General features: G+C 33.6%; 2 protein-coding genes, 1 long non-coding RNA gene and 1 other non-coding gene across 9 annotated transcripts in view; 2 read left to right on the plus strand and 2 right to left on the minus strand.

Annotated features, from left to right (window-relative positions):
• Positions 1–1,125: 1,125 nt before the first annotated feature.
• Positions 1,126–25,169, minus strand: LOC122295746 (disease resistance protein Roq1-like). 3 transcript variants are annotated; one of them, XM_043104850.1, is made up of 16 exons: positions 24,488–25,169; positions 20,745–21,849; positions 19,839–20,132; positions 18,380–19,732; positions 17,721–18,283; positions 15,936–17,049; positions 15,286–15,576; positions 14,334–15,176; positions 13,633–14,226; positions 12,672–13,262; positions 12,445–12,524; positions 2,962–3,096; positions 2,764–2,875; positions 2,259–2,305; positions 1,823–1,953; positions 1,126–1,688 (listed from the first exon to the last, which is right to left on the minus strand). In XM_043104850.1, the coding sequence occupies exons 1-9, from the start codon at positions 25,006–25,008 to the stop codon at positions 13,750–13,752; spliced, it is 6,561 nt and encodes a 2,186-aa protein (XP_042960784.1). In that variant the 5' UTR covers positions 25,009–25,169; the 3' UTR covers positions 1,126–1,688; positions 1,823–1,953; positions 2,259–2,305; positions 2,764–2,875; positions 2,962–3,096; positions 12,445–12,524; positions 12,672–13,262; positions 13,633–13,749. The 3 variants fall into 3 exon arrangements, 2 of the variants coding, with proteins under 2 accessions (XP_042960784.1, XP_042960785.1); XM_043104851.1 differs by lacking the exon at positions 19,839–20,132 and having other exon boundaries at positions 24,488–25,168; XR_006238241.1 differs by lacking the exons at positions 12,445–12,524; positions 12,672–13,262; positions 13,633–14,226; ... (6 more) ...; positions 20,745–21,849; positions 24,488–25,169 and adding exons at positions 5,268–5,347; positions 6,482–6,570; positions 6,925–7,517; positions 8,046–8,705.
• On the plus strand, positions 3,908–4,013 carry LOC122298007. Its single transcript, XR_006239065.1, has one exon. It is a non-coding gene; the product is annotated as a small nucleolar RNA R71 (small nucleolar RNA).
• Positions 9,728–27,392, minus strand: part of LOC122295749 (disease resistance protein RUN1-like) — a 101,272-nt gene continuing 83,607 nt past the window's right edge. For 2 of the 4 annotated variants that reach the window (XM_043104921.1, XM_043104920.1), the window contains one exon: positions 10,496–10,628. The gene's annotated coding sequence lies outside the window, so the exon portion shown is untranslated. Of the gene's footprint in view, positions 9,832–10,495; positions 10,649–27,392 lie in introns of those variants that run through there. The other 2 variants (XM_043104918.1, XM_043104919.1) reach the window with 2 other exon arrangements.
• Positions 22,685–27,312, plus strand: LOC122295770. The gene is made up of 2 exons (XR_006238268.1): positions 22,685–23,865; positions 26,927–27,312. It is a non-coding gene; the product is annotated as an uncharacterized LOC122295770 (long non-coding RNA).

Raw genomic sequence — 27,392 nt, forward strand, 5'->3', positions numbered from 1 at the left:
ATATATATATATTTATATATAGTAGTTGGGTGACGACAACTAATTAAATGCAAGGGTGAGGAAGGCCTGGAAGAATGGTGGAAAGGTAGATGACATGAGACAGAGAAAAACAAAGGGGGTGCTAAATGTATGTATTGGATGAGAACTATATCAGGCCGACCTTCAAATTGGAAAGAAAACCCTTGAGAATCACTTTAATTTTTGCTTTCTAGCTAAGTGCATGAGAAGTGATCCAAGTTATGGTGCAGAAATTATGTAAGAGCTTTTGCAGCAAACAAATAAGCTGTAGCTAGCAAGAGCAAGATGAATAACCATGACCATCAACTTTTACAGCACTCAAATATAGGTCTTGATTAAATTTTCTATTTCTTTTTTTGGAAAATATTGGACTTCATAAATAAAATTTATTCACTAATTTGGAAGGCCTTTTAACTGGTATCTAGGCAACTCATCATGACATTATTTCTTGAAACAAAAGGAAAAAAAGAAAAAGAAAAGGAAGTCAAAATTAAGTCTGTCCCAAAGCTCGATGAAGCTGTAAATATCATAGATTTACTATTTGGGAAGCAGTGTATTATAGAATTGAGAAATGCTACGGTCACAAACATATCCTATAAAAATAAATATATAAATTGATATGAATTTATACGATATTTATAATAAAACATATCCTATAAAAATAAATATATAAATTAATATAAATTTATACGATATTTATAATAAAAGTAGATTTACAATGGACCACATTAATTTATAAATTTACTTTTATAAAATCACTTTATAGTTAAACCATTTTTCGAAAGATTAATTCGGAGACTTTTTTTAAAAGAACATCAATTCATGTTAACTTTGGGCAAGACCCTTTAATTATGGGGTATTTACAAACTTGGCATTAGAATGCGCTCGTTTGTACAAATCACTAATTAGTAATTGATTACTTGTAAGGAATTAACAAATTCGACTCTTTGTTGTTTTTTCCATTCAGGCAAGAACGGATTACAATATTAGAAAGCTTAAATACAAATCACCAATTACTAACTAATTATACATACCTTGTTATAATTATAACATATTTAGCAAGCATTAATAACTAACCGATTCATCCATTGTACACATTTTCTAACAGAACAAGAACAAGAAAATTAATTTTATAAAAAAATAATAAATATGTAGGATTTTCTAGAGGAAAAGTGATTAATAAAACTCTACCAGCTACATTTCCTACCGGACGGATCTTCAAGGGCAGAACCCATTTAACAATATGTGTTTATGGTATTGACAAGAAATTCAATCTTTTGGAATAAAACGGTATTGTGTCACATACTTTGCATATCCTACATCACAAGACAGGGAGAGGGTGCTGCAGGAGCAGCGGCATGTCTGCAGTTGGCATCCAATACATGTAGCAATTAAGGCACCCATTTAACAATATGTGTTTATGGTACTGACTCTGCCACGTACGGTTAGCCATCAAATAAGGCACGATTAGATACACGAGCTCCAGCAAGATAACCACAAAATGGCAGGCCAATATAGAAGTCTTTCAGTATGCATTAGTACATGACCTTATTATTTCCTCGTTCTTTCTAATGTTGAGATGGGTTCAAAAGTATGATAATAATCCCATCTAGAGCTTTAGGACCAATGATTTGTGTCATTTCCCAAACCAGAAACTCTCAGCAATTACCCTGTATTTTGACAAATGCAGCCCAAGAAATTAACAACAGTTTAGATTCCCTTAACTTGCACAGAAATTAATTAATTTCATCCCAATGCATGTGTTTGCCACAAATGTTAAGAAAACCAGCTCCATGCACATTACCTTTCTTCCCTTCACACACAAATTTGGTCATTAGTTTCAGCCTTTTAATGGTGACCTTCTAATGTCTAGTATAACAATTCATCCAGCATCCTTTCCAATATGGGAAGAGGTGATCATAGTCTCATAGAAAGCTGAAAAGGCGAAAAAGTTAAAAGAAATCAGGTCCAATACATATCCTATTTGGTGAACTCGAAAAGAATCTTAGAAAATTATAATTCCTTTTATGTTATGCTCTACAATTCTAACCTTATTCAACTTACACTTCTTATGGTCATTAGGTCTATAAAAAATAGTTTTCAAGGCACTTAAATCTCCCTTTACACATCTGGTCTTGGTCCAAAAACATAGACTTTGAGGCCTTGAACCTATTTCAATATTCCTGGTCATGTTATTTATATATGTACTGAAATTCCAGTAGAGTGGTCGAGGAGATTACTTTGCTGCAAATTCCAAAAGCATCCTGTGATTGAAAGGTTTGAGCCACTGCAAAACAATTCGAGAAAGGTTCATTCTATGTCACTTAAACTAAAAAATACCTTTGAAAGAGTACTAATTTCCCATGAAAATGTTTTCTGAGATACATGGAATATCAATGGATGCTCATTCACGAGTCACCATGAAATAATGCAATTGAAGTTCTAAACATGCTAATAGTGAAAGTAGTTATTCCACAAACTTTTTTCATATATGGTTTTGATTGATAAATATGCATGCAATACTTTAAAACGTGTCCAGAGCACTCATGCCTCATGACGTCAAGTAATATGACATAATCAAGCTTCTTTAAAGGAAAATCAGCCTATCTTCATCTTTGGAAGTACACTAGGAGAACCAATCAACCTTCTTCAAACATTTATTGTTTCATCCCTTTACTGTTCTAGATTATCAACACCATAATAGCTTGACCAAATATCACTTTAGAAGTGAATAAAGGCTCTTACCTAAGAGGACTTTTATCAAACCCCGAGGAGAAAACCAAGAGTGGCCATTGAAGTCTTGATAAGTTTAGCAGGACAGCATCGATCTTCCACTGAAGTTGATGATTAAACCGTTCTAGAAAGATGAGAATTCATTAGAGGAGTTGTTTGAGAGATACAATTGAGTCCAAAAAGGAAAGAATTAACTTGAAGAAAACTCACCAAGATCATTGAAGAGAGGCTTGCAGCTAGGGTTTATGCATAGGAGGGAGAACAACAGTGATTTCTTGAAATATTTGAGCTTTGGGGGGCTAAAAAGGGAAGGTCAAATTTGCCCAAATCAAGCACTAAGACAGCCTGTGAATGAATAACTTAAATCAAAATACAAAGTTCACAAACTCTCTGTATCCCTTATGTTATATATGTTGGTAAAGTTTATTACTTCTCCCTTGCTATTGCAAAACAGTGCATAACGGATGGGATAAAAAAATAAGGGATTAACAACACATGAATACAGATACAGGTGCTGCACTATGATTGTAATAGACACAAAACATGCTGAAACAACATGCTCAAAATGAGTTCAGTACGGTACAAACATAATGAAAAGTTAGCAGATAGAAATAGAAAAATTAGGATGATTTTGCAATAGTAAATTATAATTAGTAAAATTCTGAGGTCAGCATAAATTCATGGGAGGCTGATTTTGCTTCCAGGAAAAATTAGGATGATTCCACCAATTGAGATTGAATGTCTCAGAAAAATTAGCACACAGAACTCTAAATAAGCCTTTGTGGAAGGGCACGTTTCTGTCATATGCATGATACTAGCACAGAGAGAATATAATTCATCTTGAACTCAATTGACATAATTCATGGTTCTACTTAGAGTCAAAGCTTCTGCCTTACGAGTGAGATTGTCTAATTTGACCTTAATATCATGATTTTCACTTGTTTTAGACAAATCTCATTTCTTGATTGTCTGGGATAGTGTCTGTCTATGATTAGGAAAATTCCATTGCTAGGAGCTTTATGATAAATTTTCAAGAAACTTATATGGCTCTTCATCCATCAAACTCAAAAATCCACCATCATTCATCGACTCAATCATGTTACAGTTTCTCTGAATTAAACTGTTATAAAAATAGTGCACTTGTCTTCGTGTCTCAAGACCTTGATGGGGACACTTCAGAATTAGGTCCTTAAATCTCTCCCAACTCATAAAACTTTCATTATCATCTTGTTAAAAATCAGCAATCTCTCTCCTCAAAGCATTAGTTTTTTACATCGAAAAAAATTTAGAAAGAAATTTTGTGACGAGAATATCCGAAGAAGGGATAGATCTAGAAGGCAGAGAGAGTTTTACCATGCATTTGCATTGTCCTTTGAAGAAAAAGGAAACAAGCGTAGACGAGCTGACTCACCAGTGAAGTTTTAGAGCCTAAGGGTAGCATAAATTTGAAGAAAATCCTTTACATGCATGTAAGGATCTTCTTTCTTGAAACCATGAAAAGTAGGAAGTAGTTAAATTATTTGTGGCTTCAGCTCAAAGTGTGCCATAGTGGTTTACATGATGGAGGGTTGGTGGTAATGAGTAAAAACAACTCCTTGCAAGTTTATGCATCCTCTAGGTTTTTCCATCGTAGACAAAGAATCAAAATACAAACTAGTAAGATGATGTGTATGATCACATATATATCCACATTTTCATACATCACACAATATTGCAATTTTGTTTATTTATTTTTTATAAAAACTAACTACAACTAATAGAATAATAAATTTTATCAATATTCAATGTGTTTTCCTAACCATATCCCTAGAAACGATGCCAAAAACTTATTGTGAAATTTAATTGTATCCACAAGTATTGTACAAACTGTACCAAAGTATAGTTTATTAAGAACGAGGTCGAACCCAGAGGCACTTGTAAAAGCATAGGAAACCAATCAAATATAAACAAAATAAATTCTAATCCATTCCAGAAAAATAAGTTCTAAAATAAAATAAGAAGTTAAGAACTAAACAACGATGAATCAAAGCAAGAAATAATTAATTTATTAAGCTAATCACAATAAAAAATAAAATAAATCCTAAAAATGCAAATTAGTCTAAACACTGAAAAAACTATTAATGCTGACTTTTATTTTTGAGAAAATTTAATGCTGACTTTTATTTTTAACAAAATTATGAATCAGGCTCTCAACTGATTAAGATTATTCTAGATTATGAAAAAAATATGATTGAATTTACATCAAGAGTTTTATCCCTTTCAATTGATATGAAGTAAGAACAATAAACTGTTAAACGCATCAAAAAAAAAAAAAAAAACCAATCTCATAAATAATATTACTAATCTTTAATGAGGTTTCATCCTTAACCTTAGTTGAAAATTTAGCTAGGCATATTCACGAAAATAAATTCTAAAATATGAATGTAAATAAATATCAAAGCAATATTTAAAATGAAACTAAAGAAAAAAAAAATTAGACTGCTCTCAGAATGTTAAAATAGCTAGAAGCCTGTTACCGTTAAAGTCTGTTATGGTTATAGTTCTTTCCCAACTTTGATTCCTTCCACAACTTTTATTCCTTTTCGAACTTCAATTCCTTCATTAAGATAAAGTTCAAATTTAAGTTAGAAAAATAAATATTTCAAAACTAATAAAAATATAAGAATTAAAACTATATATATAATTGCAATAACGCTTTATTTAATTTAGTAAAATTCTGCACAATTCGGCTATTCTCACATATCCAAGTTGAAGTTTTAAATCCAAATCTTCATTAGCATCTATGAACTCCATTAAACCTAGAGCTGGCCGTTGAAGATCCCCGCCTCTTCTGTTGTGGGTTCCAATCAGGTTCCAAGTCATGTCATACTCACCATCATCTCGGTATCTCTTTGAAAGTTGAATATTAAGATCAATAAAATTGTCATTTCTATATATTAGATGGACTCCAACACTTTTGAAGATTGCTTTCTCAAAGCCAACTTTCAAATGTAAACCTCATATTGTTCCCCTCCCTGTAACTTCTTGACAGCATCTGATCAATAGAATTTCCAGCTATGTATTGTAGCCATACACGATCATGTGGGTCCATTGAAGGCCATATATCACAACCAAAATATCTATTAATCAGCTGGCCATTTATTGTGGTGATTAAAGTACCCCCTTTAGGTCCCACAACAAAACAGAAAACTAATGCCACAATCTGATGCCAAAACACATGGACGCATTATGACCAATTTCTACTTCAATAGAATTACTATATGAACTTGTCTCCTTGCAACACTTGAACCACTCTGGAATCCTACTTCCTGGATATATAATCCTACTTGAATCTTTCTCTCGAAAGCATTCCTATTAAACCAAGTATATGTTAGAAAACAAATACAAGTTATCAAATATGCCATATATACGAAATAGAAAGAAATTATACCTGAACCTCCAGTCCAGAAAATCAATCAAATATAAACTAAATAAATTATAATCCAGTCCAGAAAAATAAGTTCTAAAATAAAATAAGCTAAGCACTAAAAAATCAATGAATCAAAGCAAGAAATAATTAATTTATGAAGCTATATAATCACAATAAAACAAAATAAATTTTCAAAACTAATAAAAATATAAGAATTAACACTATATATATAATTGTGATAATGCTTTATTTAATTTACTAAAATTCTACACAATTCGGTTATTATCACATACCCAAGACAATTCGGTTATTATCACATACCCAAGTCGAAAGTTCTTCATTAATAGCCTCCTTGAATTTCCATAATGCTAGAGCTGGCTGAAGATCCCCGCCTCTTCTGCTCGGTCATTCTTCAAACAAATTCAGACTTTGTTCAACCAGATTGAGTATTGCTTTTTAATTATAAACAGTAAATTGAAGAATGACAAAGTTTTCCTCCAAACTGGCTTATAATTAGGACTATTGGTATAATTGGACAATGTGATAGTGCTTCTTTGCATTGAAAATGATGTCAGTGAACGCATTGAAAGTGATTACACAACAGAGGCGGATATGATATATATGTATGTATGTATGTATGTATGTATGCATGCATGACCAAAATGCTATGTTTATAAAGAAACATATACAGAGGGCCTACCAATTCATGAACTAATATACATGCACATGTGAGCAAACATATTTTAGAAAGGAGATCAGTGTACCATGTAGATGAACGGCCAAGCTGGCCTTCTGCACGGTCAAAATGCTAAGAGCTTCTCTTCCTTCCTATATATGGTAGTAAGCCACCAGAGGAAGCAGATTCGGGTGTCTCAACCTCCCTAGCTTGCTCATATGCTCTTGAAACTCCTCTTTCCCCAAATTATTCATTTGTTTGAACCGCTTCACAACCATCACCTGTCCATTGTGCAAGGCAGCCTTGTAAGAAGACACAAAGACCCAAATGATCCACTGCTCAATATCTCAGCTGAGGCTTCTAGCAATTCCTGCATATCAAACCTCTCCCTATCTTCCCTGACAAAGGCCAGCTTCACATTCTCAACCTTCTTGGTATTTCCACTGTAGTTTGTTGAGTCTTGCCCTGATTCGTTTGATTCCTTTATGCCTGATTTCTTTTGCAAGTTTAATGGCTGTACTGGAGCCTTTGTCAATAAAGAAGGTTGCCTCTTGTGGTTGATGAAGACCATCACACCTATTCCAACTGTTGCCATCGTTGCAAGTATGACAATCACTAGGATGCTTGGAATTGAGCCTTCATCACAATTACCCACGGGCATTCCACATAGCTCTAAATTTCCTGCCATTGATAGGACAAACCATCACTGCCTGAATGTTTTCACACATATTTACCCTTGTATATATGCATATGCGGGCTTTAGGCATTGTTTCATGTGGGTTTTCAGTTCTTTGGAGGATCAAGTTGGCTAATCAATGTCCAATATCAATGTGGAAAGTGCTAGATGCTAGTGATGCCTTGATATGATCATATATGTTCATACATTATATTCAACTCAAAAGTTTTGAGTATATAGATATAGATCTAACAATTAATCTTATACCATAACAATATAGAATCCAATAGATCACTTATAGGCTTAATCTATATTTTAGTTCAAAGCATAAGACTGCATATTTGTAACTATTACTTTGTCACTTAAGAGTTTGTCAGAAGCAGCCATTTTCTGATAACTCTGTGAAGAATAAATACAACTGAAGAAACACGTTTGTGTAAGTACATATACATGTGCATGCACATGATACATTATATATATAGATATATATATATATATATATATATAGATGATCTCATAAAAAGTTGACTCACCAGAGAAGGAGCTTGAATCCATCCCAATTCATTGCCTGATACGTTAAAAGCACTCAATGAATTCTGTTGAAAATCTGGTATCTGACCATCAAAATGGTTATCCTCAAGCTCCAAAAGCTTTGGCAAGGTTAAAGTTTTTCTTCATAAAGCTTTTAGTTCTCGAATTCGACAGTAACGCGAGCAAGTCCACATCAATGAAACCATTTAGTCCCATATTCTCGAGTCGTAAACCCTTAACTTTTCCTTTCCAACAATGAACATCAACCCAATTTACGTTATGCTCAGAACATGGTGTTGTTGAGCCATTTCAGCTGATTAATGCGTCATTGGGTTGAAGGGAGGCCTTGAACTTCAGGAGGGTTTCTGATTCTGATGCCTCAGAAGAAGAGACCACAAATATGAAAATGAAAGCTTAAATACAAATCACCAATTACTAACTAATTACACATATCTTGTTATAATTATAACATATTTAGCAAGCATTAATAACTAACCGATTCGTCCATGGTACACATTTTCTAACAGAACAAAATATGTAGGATTTTCTAGAAGAAAAGTGATTAATAAAACTCTACCAATTTAACAATCTAGGCTCTTACATGTTTGTGTTTATGGTATTGATAATAAATTCAATCTTTTGGAATGAAATATTATTGGGTCACTTACTTTGCATATCCTACATCGACATGACAGGGAGGGGGTGCTGTAGGAACAGTGGCATGTCTGCAGTTGCATCCATTAGAAATAGCAGTGCATCCTCATCTAAAGAAGTGTAAAGAACTTATTGTCATTATAATTGAAGAAATGTTCTACAAAAGAAAAATAGTTCATACCTTTTTTTTAAAAAAAATTTATTTAGATTTTGCACCTATCGAAATAAAATCCTAGCTCCGCCACTACCTCTGCCACATACAGTTAGCCATCAAGTAAGTCGTGATTAGATACAAGAGCTCCAGCAAGATAACCACAAAATGGCAGGCCAATATTGGTGATACTAATATAGAAGTCTTTCATTATGCATTAGTACATAACCTTATGATTAGTAACCAGTAAGCAGGGATTATGTATGACAATAACCAGTAAGAGTTCATTCTAATGTTGAGACGAGTACAAATGTATGACAATAATCCCATCCAGGGCATTAGGACCTTTGATTTATGTCATTTCTCAAACCAAAAACTTTCAGCAATTACCCTGTATTTTGACAAATGCAGCTCAAGAAGATCAACAATTACAGTATGATGAAAAAGAAAATCAACAACAATTTAGATTCCCTTAACTTGCACAGACATTAATTAATTTCATCTCAATGCATGCGTTTGCCAGAAATGTTAAGAAAACGAGCTCCACGCACATTACCTTTCTTCCCTCCACACATAAATTTGGTCATTAACTTCAGCCTTTTAATGGTGACCTTCTACTGCCTAGTATAACAATTCATCCAGCATCCTTTCCAATATGGGAAGACGTGGTAGTCTCACAGAAAGCTGAAAAGGCGAAAAAGGGATAAGAAATCAGGTCCAATACAAATCCTATTTGGTTAACCCAAAAAGAATCAAAGAAAATTATAACTCTTTTTATGTAATGTTGTACAATTCTAACCTTGTTCAACTTACCCTTCTTATGGTCATTAGGTCTGTAAAACATAGTTTTCAAGGCACTTAAATCTCCCTTTAAATATATGGTCTTGGTCTGAAAACATAGTCTTGGAGGCCTTTGAACATGTTTCAATATTCCTGGTGTATATATATGTACTGAAATTCCAGTAAAGTGGTCGAGGAGATTGCTGCAGATTCCACAAGCATCCAATGAATGCAAGTTTTGAGCTATTGCAAAACAATTCGAGATAGGTTCATTCTATGTTCACTTAAACTAAAAAATACATTTGAAAGAGTACTAATTTTCCATAAAAATGTTCTCTAAGATACATGGAATGTCAATGGATGCTTATTCACAAGTCACCATGAGATAATGCAATTGAAGTTCTAAACATGCTAATAGTGAAAGAATTTATTCCACAAACTTTTTTCATATCTGGTTTTGATTGACAAATATGCATGCAATACTTCAAAACATGCCTTGAGCACTCATGCCTTATGACGTCAAGTAATATGACATAATCATGCTTCTTTAAAGGAAAATCAATCTCTCTTCATTGTTGGAAGTACATTAGGCATACCAATAAGCCTTCTTCAAACGTTTATTTTTTCATCCCCTTTCCTGTTCTAGATCATCAACTCCATAAGAAATCAAGGCTCTTACCTAAGAGGACTTTTATCAGAGAAGAAAGCTATAAAGGTGAAAAAGGGCTAAGAAATCAGGTCCAATTCAAATCCTATTGGGTTAACCCAAAAAGAATCCAAGAAAATTATAACTCCTTTTATGTAATGCTGTACAATTCCAACCTTGTTCAACTTACCCTTATGGTCCTTAGGTCTGTAAAACATAATTTTCAGGGCCCTTAAATCTCCCTTTACAGATCTGGTCTTGGTCTAAAAACAGAGTCTTTGAGGCCTTGAACCCGTTTCAATATTCCTGGCATATATATGTACTGAAATTCTAGTAAGGTGGTCGAGGAGATTGCTGCAAATTCCACAAGCATCCTGTGAATGCAAGGTTTGAACCATTGCAAAACAATTCGAGATAGGTTCATTATGTGTCACTAAAACTAAAAAATACCTTTAAAAGAGTACTAATTTCCAATGAAAATGTTTTCTAAGATACATGGAATATCAATGGATGCTTATTCACGAGTCACCATGAGATAATACAATTGAAGTTCTAAACATGCTAATAGTGAAAGGATTTATTCCACGAACTTTTCTCATATCTGGTTTTGATTGATAAATATGCATGCAATACTTTAAAACATGCCCTGAGCACTCATGCCTCATGACGTCAAGTAATATGACATAATCATGCTTCATTAAAGGAAAATCAGCCTATCTTCATCGTTGGAAGTACATTAGGAATACCAATCAGCCTTCTTCAAACATTTATTTTTTTCATCCCTTTACTGTTCTAGATCATCAACACCATAATAGCTCAACCAAATATCACTTTAGAAGTGATTAAGGGCTCTTACCAAAGAGGACTTTTATCAAACCCGAGGAGAAAACCAAGAGTGGTAATTTTTAACAAAATTATCAATCAGGCACTCAACAACTGATTAATACTATTCTAGATCATGAGAAAAATATGATTGAATTTATATCAAGAATTTTATCCCTTTCAATTTATATGAAGCAATAACAATAAATTGTTGAACGCATCAATAATTGGAGAAAAAATCAATCTCATAAATAATATTACTTATTTTTAATGAGGTTTCATCCTTAACCTTAGTTGAAAATTTAGCTAGGCGTATCCATGAAAATAAATTCTAGAAAATCAACATAAATAAATATCAAAGCAATATTTAAAATGAAACTAAAGAAAAATAAAAATTCCACTGCTCTCAAAATGTAAAAGCTACAAGTCTGTTACCCTTCAAGTCTATTATGGTTATAGTTCTTTCCCAACTTTGATTCCTTCCGCAACTTTGATTCCTTTCTGAACTTCAATTGCTTCATTAAGATAAAGTTCAAATTTAAGTAAGAAAACTAAATATTTCAAGACAAAAAAAAAATATAAGAATTAACACTACATAATTGTGATAATGCTTTATTTAATTTAGCAAACTTCTGTCCAATTCGGCTATCATCACATACCCAAGTGGAAGTTCTAAATCCAAATCTTCATTAATTAAATCATAATTAGCATCCTTGAATTTCCATAATGCTAGATCTGGTTGAAGATCCACACCTCTTCTGTTGTGGGTTCCAAGTCATGCTCACCATCATCTCGCGGATATCTCTTTGAAAGTTGAATAGGATCAATGAAATTGTCATTCCCGTATATTGTAGCCATACACGATCATGTGGATCCATTGAAGTCTGTAGCCGCATCTCATGATCAGTTCTAATCTGCTGGCCGTTTATTCTTGTTCTGATGCAAAAACACAAAACACAATGCCACGATCTGATGCCCAAAACACATGGAAGCATTATGATCAATTTCTATTTCAATAGTTTTTATTTTTAACAAAATTATGAACAAAGCTATCAGCTGATTAAGATTATTCTAAATCATGATAAAAACATGATTGAAGCATGTCAAGAATTTTATCCCTCTCAATTGAAAGCATCGACAATTGGTAAAAACCAATCTCATAAATAATATTACTAATCTTTAATGAGGTTTCATCCTTAACCTTAGTTGAAAATTTAGCTAGGCATATTCACGAAAATAAATTCTAAAATATGAATGTAAATAAATATCAAAGCAATATTTAAAATGAAACTAAAGAAAAAAAAAATTGACTGCTCTTAGAATGTTAAAATAGCTACAAGCCTATTACCGTTAAAGTCTGTTATGGTTATAGTTCTTTCCCAACTTTGATTCCTTCTGCAACTTTGATTCCTTTTCGAACTTCAATTCCTTCATTAAGATAAAGTTCAAATTTAAGTTAGAAAAATAAATATTTCAAAACTAATAAAAATATAAGAATTAAAACTATATATATAATTGCAATAACGCTTTATTTAATTTAGTAAAATTCTGCACAATTCAGCTATTATCACATACCCAAGTTGAAGTTTTAAATCCAAATCTTCATTAGCATCCATGAACTCCATTAAACCTAGAGCTGGCCGTTGAAGATCCCCGCCTCTTCTGTTGTGGGTTCCAATCAGGTTCCAAGTCATGTCATACTCACCATCATCTCGGTATCTCTTTGAAAGTTGAATATTAAGATCAATAAAATTGTCATTTCTATATATTAGATGGACTCCAACACTTTTGAAGATTGCTTTCTCAAAGCCAACTTTCAAATGTAAACCTCATATTGTTCCCCTCCCTGTAACTTCTTGACAGCATCTGATCAATAGAATTTCCAGCTATGTATTGTAGCCACACACGATCATGTGGGTCCATTGAAGGCCGTATATCACAATCAAAATATCTCTATTAATCAGCTGGCCGTTTATTGTGGTGATTAAAGTACCCCCCGTAGGTCCCACGACAAAACAGAAAACTAATGCCACAATCTGATGCCAAAACACATGGACGCATTATGATCAATTTCTACTTCAATAGAATTACTATATGAACTTGTCTCCTTGCAATACTTGAACCACTCTGGAATCCTACTTCCTGGATATATAATCCTACTTGAATCTTTCTCCCGAAAGCATTCATATTAAACCAAGTATATGTTAGAAAACAAATACAAGCTATCAAATATGCCATATATACGAAACAGAAAGAAATTATACCTGAACCTCCAGTCCAGAAAATCAATCAAATATAAACTAAATAAATTATAATCCAGTCCAGAAAAATAAGTTCTAAAATAAAATAAGCTAAGCACTAAAAAATCAATGAATCAAAGCAAGAAATAATTAATTTATGAAGCTATATAATCACAATAAAACAAAATAAATTTTCAAATCTAATAAAAATATAAGAATTAACACTATATATATAATTGTGATAATGCTTTATTTAATTTACTAAAATTCTACACAATTCAGTTATTATCACATACCCAAGTCGAAAGTTCTTCATTAATAGCCTACTTGAATTTCCATAATGCTAGAGTTGGTTGAAGATCCCCGCCTCTTCTGCTCGGGGTTCCAATCGGGATCCATTGTCATGCTCACCATCATATCAGCATGATACTTGAAGGTAGAATACAATCACTCAAATTGTCATTCCTGTATATTAGATGGACTCCCGCACTTTTGAAGATTGCTTTCTTTCGATCACTTCCAAATGTAAACCTCATATTGTTCCCCTCCCTGTAACTTCTTGACACCATCTGATCTATAGAATTTCCAGCTATGTACTGTAGCAATACACGATGTTGGTCTTTTGAAGGCCATATGTTAGCATGTGTAATCGATTGGCCATTTATTGAGATAGTAATAGTTTCTATTCCACATCCCACCGGAAGAGGTCCCAAAACAAAACACAAAACTAATGCCATGATCTGATAACCAAAACATATGGACTCATTAGTATCAATTTCTATTTCAATAGAATTAGTATATGAAGTACTCTCCTTGCAATACTTGAACCACTCTGGAATCCTACTTCCTGGATAAATAATCCTACTTGAATCTTTCTCCCGAAAGCGTTCCTATTAAACCAAGTATATATATGTTAGAAAACAAATACAGGCTATCAAATATGGCATATATATGAAACATAAAGAAATTAGAGATCATATAGATCAGACATGTATACCCGAACCAATAATGGATCTGGTGCTTGATTCCCGACATTCACATCCACTTTATTGCACTCTGATAGGTGAATCAATTTTAGCCGTTTTAACTCGGTTATACCAAATGAGGATTCTATCGATACATGAGGAAAGCATTGCAATAACACGCATCCTGTAGCATCTATCTGTTCTAAATTTGGTGGAAGGTGTACAATTTCCTCAAGTTGCTTGCAATCTCTCAAATGAAGGTAAGACAATCCAACGAATCCTTCGATGCATGGAGGAAGGCCAACAAAACCACAATCAGATAGATTTAAATAAGCCAAATTGGATGAAATTTTATTTTCTTGTGTACATGGCATGGATTGTCCATTATGCCCCACCTCCTGTCCAAAATTTTCAAAATTTGGACATTTAATGACTGTAACATCCTTTAGATGTTCCAACTGAAAAATGTTTATTGGAAAAAGCACAAGGCTTTTGCACCCATTGATAAATAACTCCTCGAGTCCAGTGAGGTATGTAATGGATGAAGGTAGCCCTTGTATTACAGTGCTTTCTATCACGACCCGCTTCAAATGTTCCATTTCACACTCAATTTCAGGAAAGTTTTCAAGGCTTGTACAACCTTCAAGCTCAAGTAATTCTAGAGATCTCAACTTGAAGCTACTTGGCAACTTCTTGAAATTGGAACATCCTTCCAATCTCAATTCAACAAGCTTATCCAAAAATCCAACAGAATCATGAACCTCAACTAATCTTGTACATCCATCAAGAACCAACTCCTCTAGATTTGGGCAACTTGAAAGATCCGATATATTTGTCAAGTATCGACAATAACTGAGATCTATACGTGTCAAGTTCTGTTTAAAAAGAAGAAAATAAAGGAAACATATAAACAATTAAAGGAAATTTGCATCATTCCTTAAATGTAAGACAGATCCACATGATATTGAAAATAAAAATACTTACCTTAGATTGCAATCCCGTGCCGAAATCAGTAATATTGCTTCCTCTTATGTTTAAAACAATGAGTTTCTTTCCATGAAAAGAAGATGGCAAAAACTCCAAAGAGCAACCGAGCCAATCAAGAACTCTTAACTCATTAGAGAGATACTTCAATCCGCCACAAAAAATTTCACTGCAGCATATAATTTTTAATATTCTGAGGCTTTCCATTTTTGCAAACACCTCAGAACCCAAACGTATCATGCAATCCTCCGAAGGCAAATCTATCAATATGCCTTCAATTTGCTCTGTTCCCTAATGTGAGAATGCACAAGTGTTACTCAGTTTAAAATACTAAAAAGTCATGTATACTTCTTTTATTTAATACGTATTACTCAGTTTAAAATACTAAAAAGCATCAAATAATCATAGCATTTTGCCTTTATAGGAAAAATATGGGAAAAATGGGAATTGGTTTTTATGATTTTCTTTATACTTCTTTACTAAAATTATTTTATTTTCACATTGAGACAATATTTTATGTGGAGGGTACATATGTGTGTATATAATAATTTATATGTATTTCTGGATCCATTTCTTTTAATTTAATAGTAGCTTCATTTGAGAAAAAAGAGAACTCGGAAGTAGAATTATATTTCTAGGGCAAATCTGACCTTATTTTTCTCAAGTACTTCACGGACATCTTTGTCAAACCATAATCTACTGCGCTTGCCAGGTTCTTCGGGTGATTCTTGTCGAACAATTTCTCTTCCCATATCTTGTAGTAAGTCATGCATCCACAAATATTGGTTACCATCATATTGATCAATTGTTATGAGACATTTATCATTGAGCTTTTTGATACCGGCATAGGCACTGAAACCACAACTGTCCAGTATTTTAGTGACATATTCTCTCTTGTCTCCTTTAAAGAAACATGCAATGTCAAGGAAAACCTTTTTTGTAGAATCATCTAATCCATCGTAACTTATTTTGAGTTTTTCCTGGATTTCTTTTTCTGGAATTCTTTTGTACTTTTCCAATTCACTTTTCCAATAACATACATCTTCTCCATATAGATTTGAGCCTATCACTTTTAAAGCGAGTGGAAGGCCGCCAGCATAATGTAGTGCATCCTCTAAGAGATCCGCAAAACCATCAATATGTTTGTCACTTTTGAAGGCATGCTGGGTAAAGAGTTGAAGGGCTTCATTGTGATCCATTTCCTTCATAGGATATTTCAAACTAACACCATACTTAGTTAGTAAACCCTCATCCCTTGTTGTTATGATGATTCGACTCCCAGAACCAAACCAATCGCATCTTCCACATAATTTTTTTAATTGGTCCAAATGATCAACATCATCAAGAACCAAAAGAATTTTTTTATGACAAAGTCTCTCCGTTATCAAATTGATTCCTCGATCAACGTTACTAACTTTCAAACTTGAATCTTTAAGAATGTCAGAAAGAATTGTCTTTTGCAACTTTACGAGACCACCTTTATCTTGTTTTGAAGATTCTCTAACATTTGCAAGAAAACAGCTGCCTTCAAATTGATTAGTAATGCGGTTATACATCTCTTTTGCAATGGTTGTTTTACCAATTCCACCAATACCGAAAATCCCTATCATGCGTACGTCATTCTCCTCAATACATAATAGCATATTAATATCTTCTACACGAGACTTTATTCCCACTGGATACTCAACAATATGCAAATATGTACAATCTAATACTATTTTTGAGACCTCTTGAACAATTTGTTCCATAAATTTAGATTCATTCCTGCCAATGCAAAAGGATTAAAAGAAAATTCAGGCATTTGAATTCCTTGTGTTAAAATACATGGGAACATGATCTACACATGCATAATTTTATTCTCATGTAATAAATGATTTTATTGGCAGGGCACAAGTTAAATACTAAATGTAGGAAAATGATCCCTAACATTTGAACTAGACTAATGTTAGATACAATTTTAAGTTGTACAAGCTCAGCACACTCACTTTGAAAAAATGTGGGTTCTACCATTAAAAACAATAATGTTTACATGTGGGGCCTAGATTAATCTAATATTTTTCAATAGAGTGCACGAGACTTGCACATCTTAAAAACATATGAATCTTGAAAGTGTAACAATTCGCATGCCTAGCTGTAGTACTATACTTAAACTATTATCATAAGTGGTGATCAAAGAAGGTGTACAGATGGTCTTTATCAAATTCAAGACATAAAAAAAGGAAAAAGAAATGGAACTTTGAAAATAGTGGAGAAGCAAAGCCATGTATGTTGTCATTCTGTAATTTCTTTTAGTACCTAACAATTATGTGTTAACAAAATACCACACATATTCAATTTATACCATGCATAAACTTCATAAAGTATTAATTTGTAGTCTAAAGTATAGATAAATTTAATTTAGTAAAATTCTGCACAATTCAGCTATTATCACATACCCAAGTAGGCTAGAGCTGGCCGTTGAAGATCCCCGCCTCTTCTTTTGTGGGTTCCAATCGGGTTCCAAGTCATTCTCACCATCATCTCGGTATCTCTTTGAACATTGATTATTAAGATCAATCAAATTGTCATTCCCGTATATTAGATGGACTCCAGCACTTTTGAAGAATGCTTTCTCTGAATCAATTTCAAATGTAAACCTCATATTATTGTTCCCCTCCCTGTAACTTCTTGGCAGCATCTCATCAATAGAATTTCCAGCTATGTATCGTAGCCATACACGATGTGGGTCCGTTGAACTCGGCAGATAAACATCATTATCTAAATCTTTAATCAACTGGCCGTTTATTTTGATAAGAATAGGTTCACTTTTCGTAAGAGGTCCCACAACAGAACACAAAACTAATGCCACGATTGGATGCCCACACATGGACGCGTTATGATCAATTTCTATTTCAATAGAATTAGTATATGAAGTAGTCTCCTTGCAATACTTGAACCACTCTGGAATCCTACTTCCTGGATATATAATCGTACTTGATTCTTTCTCCCGAAAGCGTTCCTATTAAACCAACTATATATATGTTAGATAACAAATACAAGCTATCAAGTACAAAACATAAAGAAATTAGAGATCAAATAGATGAGAGATGTATACCTGTACCATTAATGGATCTGGCGCATGATTCCCTACATTCACGTGCATTTTATTACACTCCGATAAGTTAATCCATGTTAGCCGTTTTAAGTCGGGTGTACCAAATGAAGATTCTGTCGATAAATGAGGAAAGCGTTTCAATGACTCGCATCCTGTAGCATGTATCTCTTTTATATTTGGTGGAAGGTGTAGAATTTCTTCAAGTTCATTGCAGCCTTTCAATTTAAGTTCAGACAAACCAACAAATCTTTCGATGCATGGAGGAAGGGTAACAATATCACTACCAGATAGATTTAAAGTCCTCAAACTGGATGAGAAATTATATGTCCGAGATAAATTATTTGATTCTGGTAAGAAATTCTTTAGACCGAAACATCCTTCTGCATATACCTCTTCTACATTTGGTGGAAGGTGTAGAATTTCTTCAAGTTGCGTGCAGTATGTCAAATCAAATTTAGATAATCCAACAAATCCTTCGATGCATGGAGGAAGGGTAACAATACCACTACCAGATAGATTTAAAGTCCTCAAACTGGATGAGAAATTATATGTCCGAGATAAATTATTTGATTCTGGTAAGAAATTCTTTAGACCGGAACATCCTTCTGCACATACCTCTTCTACATTTGGTGGAAGGTGTAGAATTTCTTCAAGTTGCGTGCAGTATGTCAAATCAAGTTTAGATAATCCAACAAATCCTTCGATGCATGGAGGAAGGCTAACAATACCACTACCAGATAGATTTAAAGTCCTCAAACTGGATGAGAAATTATATGTCCGAGATAAATTATTTGATAATGGAGGCAACAATTCCATACTTGATGAAATTTTATTTTCCTGTGTGCATGGCACGAATTGTCCATTATGCCCCACCTCCTTTCCAAAATTTACAAAGTTTGGACAACAAGTGATGGAAACATTCTGTAGATGTTCCAACTGAAAAATGTTTACTGGACAATGCACAAGGTTGTCGCAATTATATATATATAACGTATTGAGCCCAGTGAGGTATGTAATGGATGAAGGTAGCTCCTGTATTTTGGTGTAATGTAACTCGACCCTTTCCAAATATTTCATTTCACACTCAATTTCTGGAAAGTTTTCAAGACTATTACAACCGTCAAGTTTAAGGAGTTTTAGAAATCTCAACTTAAAGCTTCTTGGCAAATTCTTTAGGCTGAAACAATCGCTAAAATCCAATTCAACAAGCTTATCCAAAAATCCAACAGAATCATGAACCTCAACTAAACTTGTACATCGATGAAAAGACAACTTCTCTAGATTTGAGCAACTTGAAAGATCCGATATATTTGTCAAGTATTCACAGTGACTGAGATCTATACTTGTTAAGTTCTGTTTGAAAAGAAGAAAATAAAGGAAATGTATTAACAATTAAAGGACATTTGCAGCATACCTTAAAAGTAAGACAGATTGACATATGAAAAATAAAAATAGGTACCTTAGATTGCAATCCTCTCCATAAATCTCTAATTTTGCTTCCTCCGATATTCAAAACAATGAGTTTCTCTCCATGAAAAGAAAATGGCAAAAACTCCGAAGGGAAATTGAACCAATCAAGAACTCTTAACTCATTAGAGAGATAATTCAATCCATCACAAAAAATACCGCCATTGAAGTAACTAACTTTTAATATTCTGAGTTTTTCCATTTTTGCAAACACATCAGAATCCAAATGTATCATGCTGTCCTTCCGAGGCATTTCTATCAATATGCCTTCAATTTGCTCTGTTCCCTAATGTGAGAATGCACGAGTGTTCAATCAAAATCAAAGCTAATTCCCTATAATTCAACACTACTTGCGCAAGTGTTCATGAACTATATATAAGTTGAACAAGCTACGATTATATGTATTTTTCTTACCATACGTGTGTACATCACTATTTCATTTATTAAGAAGGAAATAACAAACATAGGCCTCACCTTTCTACATATGGTGTTTCTATTTTAGATTTCAAAAGGAATAGCCTTATTTTTATCATTCAGATTTCTAGAAATGAGTATGTACGTTCAAATGTCAAAGTCATATATACTTCCTCCTTTTAATACGTATTACTCTGTTTAAAATACTAAAAAAGTATAAGATAATCATAGCATTTTGCCTTTTTAGAAAAATGGAGAAAATGTGAATTGGCTTTCATGATTTTATTTGTACTTCTTTATTAAAATTATTTTATTTACAAAATTGGGAAAATATTTCATGCAGAGGGTACGTATGTGTCTATATAATAATTTATATGTATTTCTGGATCCATTTCTTTTAATTTAATAATAGCTTCAATTGAAGAAAGGAAAAAAGAAAAGAAAGAACACAAAAGTAGAATTATGTTTCTAAGGAAAATCTTACCTTATTTTTTTCAAGTACTTCAAGAACATCTTCATGAAACCATAATCTACTCCGCTTGCCAGGTTCTGCGGGTGATTCTTGTCGGACAATTTCTTTACCCATATCTTCTAGTAAGTCATTCATCATCAGTCGGTCATATTCATCAATAGTTATGAGACATTTATCATTGAGCTTTTTGACACCGGCATAGGCATTGAAACCACAACCGTCCAATATTTTAGTGACATATTTCCTGTTGCCTCCTTTGAAGAAACATGCAATGTCAAGAAAAATCTCTTTTGTATGATGATCTAATCCATCGTAACTTATTTTGAGTTTTTCATAGATATTTTGTTCAGGAATTCTTTTGTACTCTTTCAATTCACTTTTCCAAAATTGTATATCTTCTCCACATAGATTTGAGCCTATCACTTGTAAAGCAAGTGGAAGGCCGGCAGCACACTTTAGTGCAAGTTTTATGACATCCTCAAAAGCATCATTAGGTTTGTCACTTTTGAAAGCATGGTGGCTAAAGAGCTGAAGAGCTTCATGGTGATCCATTTCCTTCATCCGATATTTGAAATGAACATGATGCTTAGTTAGTAAACCCCCATCCCTTGTTGTTATGATGATTCGACTACCAGAACCAAACCAATCGCATCTTCCACATAATTTTTTTAATTGGTCCAAACAATCAACATCATCAAGAACCAAAAGAACTCTTTTATGGCAAAGTCTCTTCATTATCAAATTGATTCCTTGATCGACATTACTAACTTTCAAACTTGAATCTTTAAGAATGTCAGAAAGAATTGTTTGTTGCAACTTTACGAGACCACCTTGATCTTGTTTTGAAGATTCTCTAACATTAGCAAGAAAACAACGGCCTTCAAACCTCTTAGCAATAAGGTTATACATCGCTTTTGCAATCGTTGTTTTTCCAATTCCACCACTACCGAAAATCCCTATCATGCGTATGTCATTCTCCTCAATACATAATAGCTCATTAATAACTTCTACTTGAGACTGTATTCCCACCGGAAACTCGGCAACATGCAAGTCAAAAAGATTTGGTAAGGTTGTTGAGACCTTTTGAACAATCTTCTGGATAAACTCATATTCGTCCCTACCAAAGCAAAAAGATTTAAAGAAGATTCATGAATTTGACTTACTCAACTTAAAAGACATGAGAACATGATTTAAGCACAATTTTATTCTCATGTTATAAATGACGTTATTGGCAGGGCACAAGTTATGCACTAAATGCAGGAAAATGAACCCTACCATTTGAAATAGATATATGATAGATACAATTTTAGGTTGTGCTAGTTTTGCATATTTTATTTGAAAAAAAAGTGAAGCCCACTATTAAAAAAATAATTTTTTTTTATATAAATCTCAAACTTATCCAAATTTTTTCAAGATGAGTGCACATGTTCTGAACTAACAACAGTTATAAACATATGAATTTTTTTTGAAAGTGTAACAATTCGCATGGCTGTACAAGTACCATACCAAAACTATCATCATAAGTGCTGAATATACTTATCGAAGAAGGTGCAGATCAGATGGTCTTTATCAAATTGAAGACTTAAAAAAAGGTAAAAGAAATGCAACTTTGAAAATAGTGGAGAAGCAAAGCCATGTATGTTGTCATTCTTTGTTCACTGTTCTCTTTAAAAATAGTAATGTTTTTCAGTACATGACATTTATGTGTTAAAAAAAATGCCACCCATATTCAATTTATACCGTAAGTTTGGTAAGGTATTAATTTGCAAACTGAAGTACGGATAAATTTTACTTTGTACATCCAATTTAATTTGACAATATATATCGAGAATGTGCTGCTTGACTAATTTAGTTGGTAAATCATACTGTATGCAATTACTTAGGGTAAAAATTACATATATATATATATATTAATTTATGGTAAAAATTGAAAAAAGACCGTAGTTCGATTGGGAAAATTGAAAAACACTATTGTTTAAAAAACATTGATATGAACACAAATTTTTATGAACTGAGGACATCTGCATTTTGGTCAAACGTAATGTGAAGCCAGATCCAAAATCTCAAGCCCAGACCACAACTAAGGCCCCAATACCTTAGGAGAAGGCCAGCCCATCCCTCTCTCCTTCCCCAGTCATCCGTCTTTCTCGTTCTCGCTGATCTCTTTTCCCTCATCCACTGTCGCCTTCCTCCCCCTCTCGTGACCTCTGTGCACCGCTCTGCCTAGTGCCTACCGACTACACCCACAAACACACACGTAGCCGAGTGTCATCCCTTCTCTGCCACCCCTAGCTGCCACCCACCTCCATCAATCACGAACGAGAACTATGTTGCTCGTGAAGTGGTTTCTAGTTCTATAACTAGCATGAGCCACCTCCCCCTCCGACCACCTCTCTCCTCTCCCTCGGCTTCTCGTTGTCTCTCTATCTCCCTCTCATCTCTCGGTCTCAACTCTCCCCCCTCAGATTTCTCTTATCTCTCTGTTTTGTTCCATCTGCTGCCACTATCCTCCATGCCTCGACACCGCATCTCCAGTAATCCTCTCTCTCCATCTCTCTCGATCGTCGCTCTCTGCGCCTCTCTCTGTAACACGGAACCCGGGTTCGAAAACCCTATCTGCCGCCACCTCGCCGTTCCATGTCCGCCAGATGCCAGCCACGGTGAGCCCTTACTCTCTGTGTTTTCACACTCACTCACTCTCTCACTCGCTCTCTCTCATTCTCTCTTTCTGTCTCCGCCAGTATGTCTCTCTCTGAAATTTTCCACACGCCGACCACCCCACTACCTCTCACCAGCGTACTTCTCCTCCTTCTGCCGTCTCACTTTCCCTCCTTCCGCCTGTCTCCGTCACTCTCTATCCCTCTCACTCTCTCTGTCTCCGTCAAACTCTCTCAGGCGGACGACTACCCTCCTCCGCCATCCCTCCTCACTCTCTCTCTCACCCTCTCGGTTTCTCCTCTCTTTCCCTCTCCCTCTCTAGCTCCGCAACACACATAATCTGTTTCTTTCTACCTGAGACCCACCACACCCATTCAAGAGACCACTGCGCCCTCAGCTGACGGGACGGGAATGACCACAGGAAGCAGCAGAGCTCGGGACGCCAGTGATCATCCAGAGATTCTCCCCTTCGTGTGTAATGGCTCTCGGACCAACGTTGAAAATAATTTGTGATGTAAATTGTGAATTATGATAAGTGAAATTCGAATAATTCATCACTTATCATCTCCAATTACCACGCATCACTCTTCTTTTAATTTTTTTTCAAACAAGCATGTGGTGAATGGATTACTAGGAAAACAACTCAATTAATCAAGAATAAAATAAATAAATAAAATATGTGAAGTGTGTGTTGTGGATGCACATGAAATTTTGTCTTGTGGCTGTGGTCGAGTGCCCTGAGAAGTATTTGGATGAATTGTGTAAATTATGTGGGCGAGTGCCTCATGGAGTGTTGGAAGAATTCTGTCCAATTGTTCATTTTGCTTCCTAAGTGTTGTGTTTTCTATAAATCTTGTTATTGTCATGTCTTATTGAGGGGATTTTTTTTTTCTCGTTCACACTGATGTTCAGTTAGGAGTATTGGAATTTCTGATTATGGTACGGATTTACAACTTGTGAATGTGTGCTGGAAATTTCCCTCCCTTCTACTGAATTACAACTTCTCAATATATATATATTATTGTCAAAGGATGTAATCAGATCAAAACTAAAAAAATATATGAATAGATAAGAGGGATAAAGGTAGTTGAAATTACTCGTTGATCTTCAAATGAAAACCGCATAGCCCGGCAGTTTGATTTAAGGCAGACTTCCACCTCTGAACTTTAGCATCATCGAACTTTTTTTCATGTTCAGCGAACGCTGCTTCAAAACTTTCTTTTTGGTGTCGTACTGTCGATGGCTCGACTTTGTAATACACTGCTAGAACCTTCTGTTGCTTTGATTCTTTACACTCTAGGATCTTCAACAGCTCATCCAAACACCACGTAGATGACGCATAATCTTTAGAAAATATTACGATCGAAATCTCTGACTCTTCAATGGCCTTTGAAAGTGCCGGTGAGATTTTTTCACCTTTTCTCAGCTCCTTGTCATCTTTGTAAGTGTTGATTCCCTTTTGAGTCAAAGCATGATAAAGATGACCAATAAAACCATAACGGGTATGCTCTCCGCGAAAGCTCAAGAATACATCGTGATTTGATTGCGAGGTTAAAAAAGGAGAATTGGAGGAGGAAGGAGAGGAAAAGACTTCCGGGAATGCGATGGAAGAAGTCATTATGAATGTAAAGTAAAATTAGTTGGAGATGGATCAGGGAAGATGATGGAGCTCCTTATATAAGTCTCGTTGCATGAGGAAGAACTTCCTGGCAACTTCCGCGTTGCATCATAAAAAGTTGTCGTCTTTCTGCCAAGCTTCTTACCCGTCGGTGGGAAAAATTATTATTTGTTATAAATTTCAATGGGAATATATAACCTCTTTTTTATTGTTATATTTCTCTTGGTGTTTAAAGTTAAAATTTGATCAGTATTTTATTTTATTTAAAAGCTTTCAAGAAAAAAATTTATAAATTATATTTTTACAATTTGGCATCATGTTAACATAAAAAAGCGAGCCCTCACTTTGCTTTTTTAAAAAGGTTTTACGCTTATTTGATCAAATGAAAAGTGCTTTTAAATCGTAGAAAATTTTAAAAAAATTGAATTTTTTTTCTTATTTTTCCCTCTCCCTCCCTCTTTTTATTTTTTTTTATTTTTTATTTTTATTATTATTTTGAGAAAACTACAAACCAAAAAAATTTCCTTTTTTTTTCTAGATCAAAATTAAATTCATTTACTGCAAAAAATTAAAAAATATATATAGTTAAGATATAAATCTCATAATAATAAAGTTTACTAACTAAAATATATAATTTTTTGTTGTATATGAAATTATATAGTATCTTTTACTTTAGTTTTAATTTAATAAAATTCTAATTTATCACATCAAATTATATTAATTTATAAGTAGGGATTTTTTTTTATAAACTTAGAAATTCAAATAAATAAAACCACGTATATAATGTCCAAAAAAAAAAAAATGTCCAAGAAAGAATATCATGATATCTTAGACATTAGAGGTCTCTCCCACCACACCAAATCCCCCTTATCTTTGTGTTGCAGGTTGGTAGGGACCATTTGCAGGCCAGGGTACAAAATACGTCCGTATCAGCATGCATTAATATATATATATATATATATATATATATATATATATATATATATATATATATATGTGAAAATTGAAACTTATAATTGAAGAGTATTTGTGTGTCTTTATATCTATAAACAAATTGAAACTAAAAATTACTACTTATTTAAAGTTTTTATCTATTCTTAGATTTAGATTTGAATTTTTTATGTTCTCAGTTTCTCCAATAAATTTTAGGTGAATTTAATATGGTGGTATGATATCTTTATCGTTGCCGTAATTATCTCAATTTTCTTCATAAAGTTTGCTTTAACGTCATATAGACAAACACACATACATACATGCATGCATATATACATATATAGTTATATAATCAAAGAAATCAGAAGTACCTATAATTTTTTAATAGGTAGTGATAGGTTACTACCCATTTTCTTTTAAGTATTTTTTTAACATTTTTAATCATTAAGAAAAAATTAAAAAATATATATATAATTTTACTAATAATCACTTCCTTAAACCATTAAGTAAAAAAAAAAAAAATCATATACAAAATAAGTAATAAATGGATAGTAAGAGGGTAATAATCCTATCATTATTCTTCTTTAATTCCAACCCCAATATATTGGCTAGTTCTTCTAATGTTGCCTCCCACTTGGACTTCTACCTTGCTCTTCAACCTATCTTTAAGTTTTGCGAACGCTTTTCCAAAACTTTCTTTTTGATGTCTTACATATGATGGATCTACTTTATAAAATAGTAGTACAACAATTTGTTTTGTTGTGCCCCTACACTCAAGATCTTCAACAATTCATTCAAACACTATTTTGATTCTGCATAATTTTTAAAGAGTATAATGATGAAAATCATAGCTTGAAAAAGTGCTTGCAAAATTTCCTCTCCTCTTTCGTCCTCCTCGTCATCTATGTAAGTATTGATTTCGCTTTTTTTCAAAATATTATATAGATGAGAAATAAAATTTTAGCAAATATTTTTATCTCTAAAGTTCAAGAATACATCATGAATCTGCTGATAGATGGAAGAAGTTGAAGCGGAAGAGAGCGAGAAAGAAGCTCCATGTAAGGCCATGGAAGAAGTGGTATTCTCCTTTGTATGTGGGATAAATGATCACAACAGATGTGCAATTATAGAAATGTGGGTAAAGAAAGGAGAGATTGGAACGTGGTAAATCTTCACTTCAGGGAATCAATAAAGAGGAATCCAAAGTCTACAATTGACACTACTAGACATTGATAGTAATTATTGTTCAGAAACTGCGTATAATGTGGGTTTGAGTCCCCACATGAGCTCCCCTGCCCTTACTTTACATGAACAAGTTCCCATTGTTTCTGTTCAATATTTGGATATCAAAAAATTGTAATAATTTTTTTTTATATTTTTTATATATTTTATTAATGCAATTGACTGAATTATTTTTTTAACATAAAATAATTATTGTAGAGTATATAAGA

The sequence above is a fragment of the Carya illinoinensis genome, chromosome 15, assembly GCF_018687715.1.
Source record: "Carya illinoinensis cultivar Pawnee chromosome 15, C.illinoinensisPawnee_v1, whole genome shotgun sequence".
Classification (NCBI taxonomy): Eukaryota; Viridiplantae; Streptophyta; class Magnoliopsida; order Fagales; family Juglandaceae; genus Carya; species Carya illinoinensis.

Bases quoted from the DNA above. Each gene is read 5' to 3' on its own strand.
- LOC122295746 (XM_043104850.1), bottom strand. From the start codon at position 25,008: ATGACTTCTTCCATCGCATTCCCGGAAGTCTTTTCCTCTCCTTCCTCC. The intron at 19,733-19,838 runs GTACCTATTTTT...CTTTTCAAACAG, and splicing joins GGAGAGGATTGCAATCTAAG to AACTTAACAAGTATAGATCT. The intron at 14,227-14,333 runs GTATACATGTCT...TTGGTTTAATAG, and splicing joins CAGATCCATTATTGGTTCGG to GAACGCTTTCGGGAGAAAGA.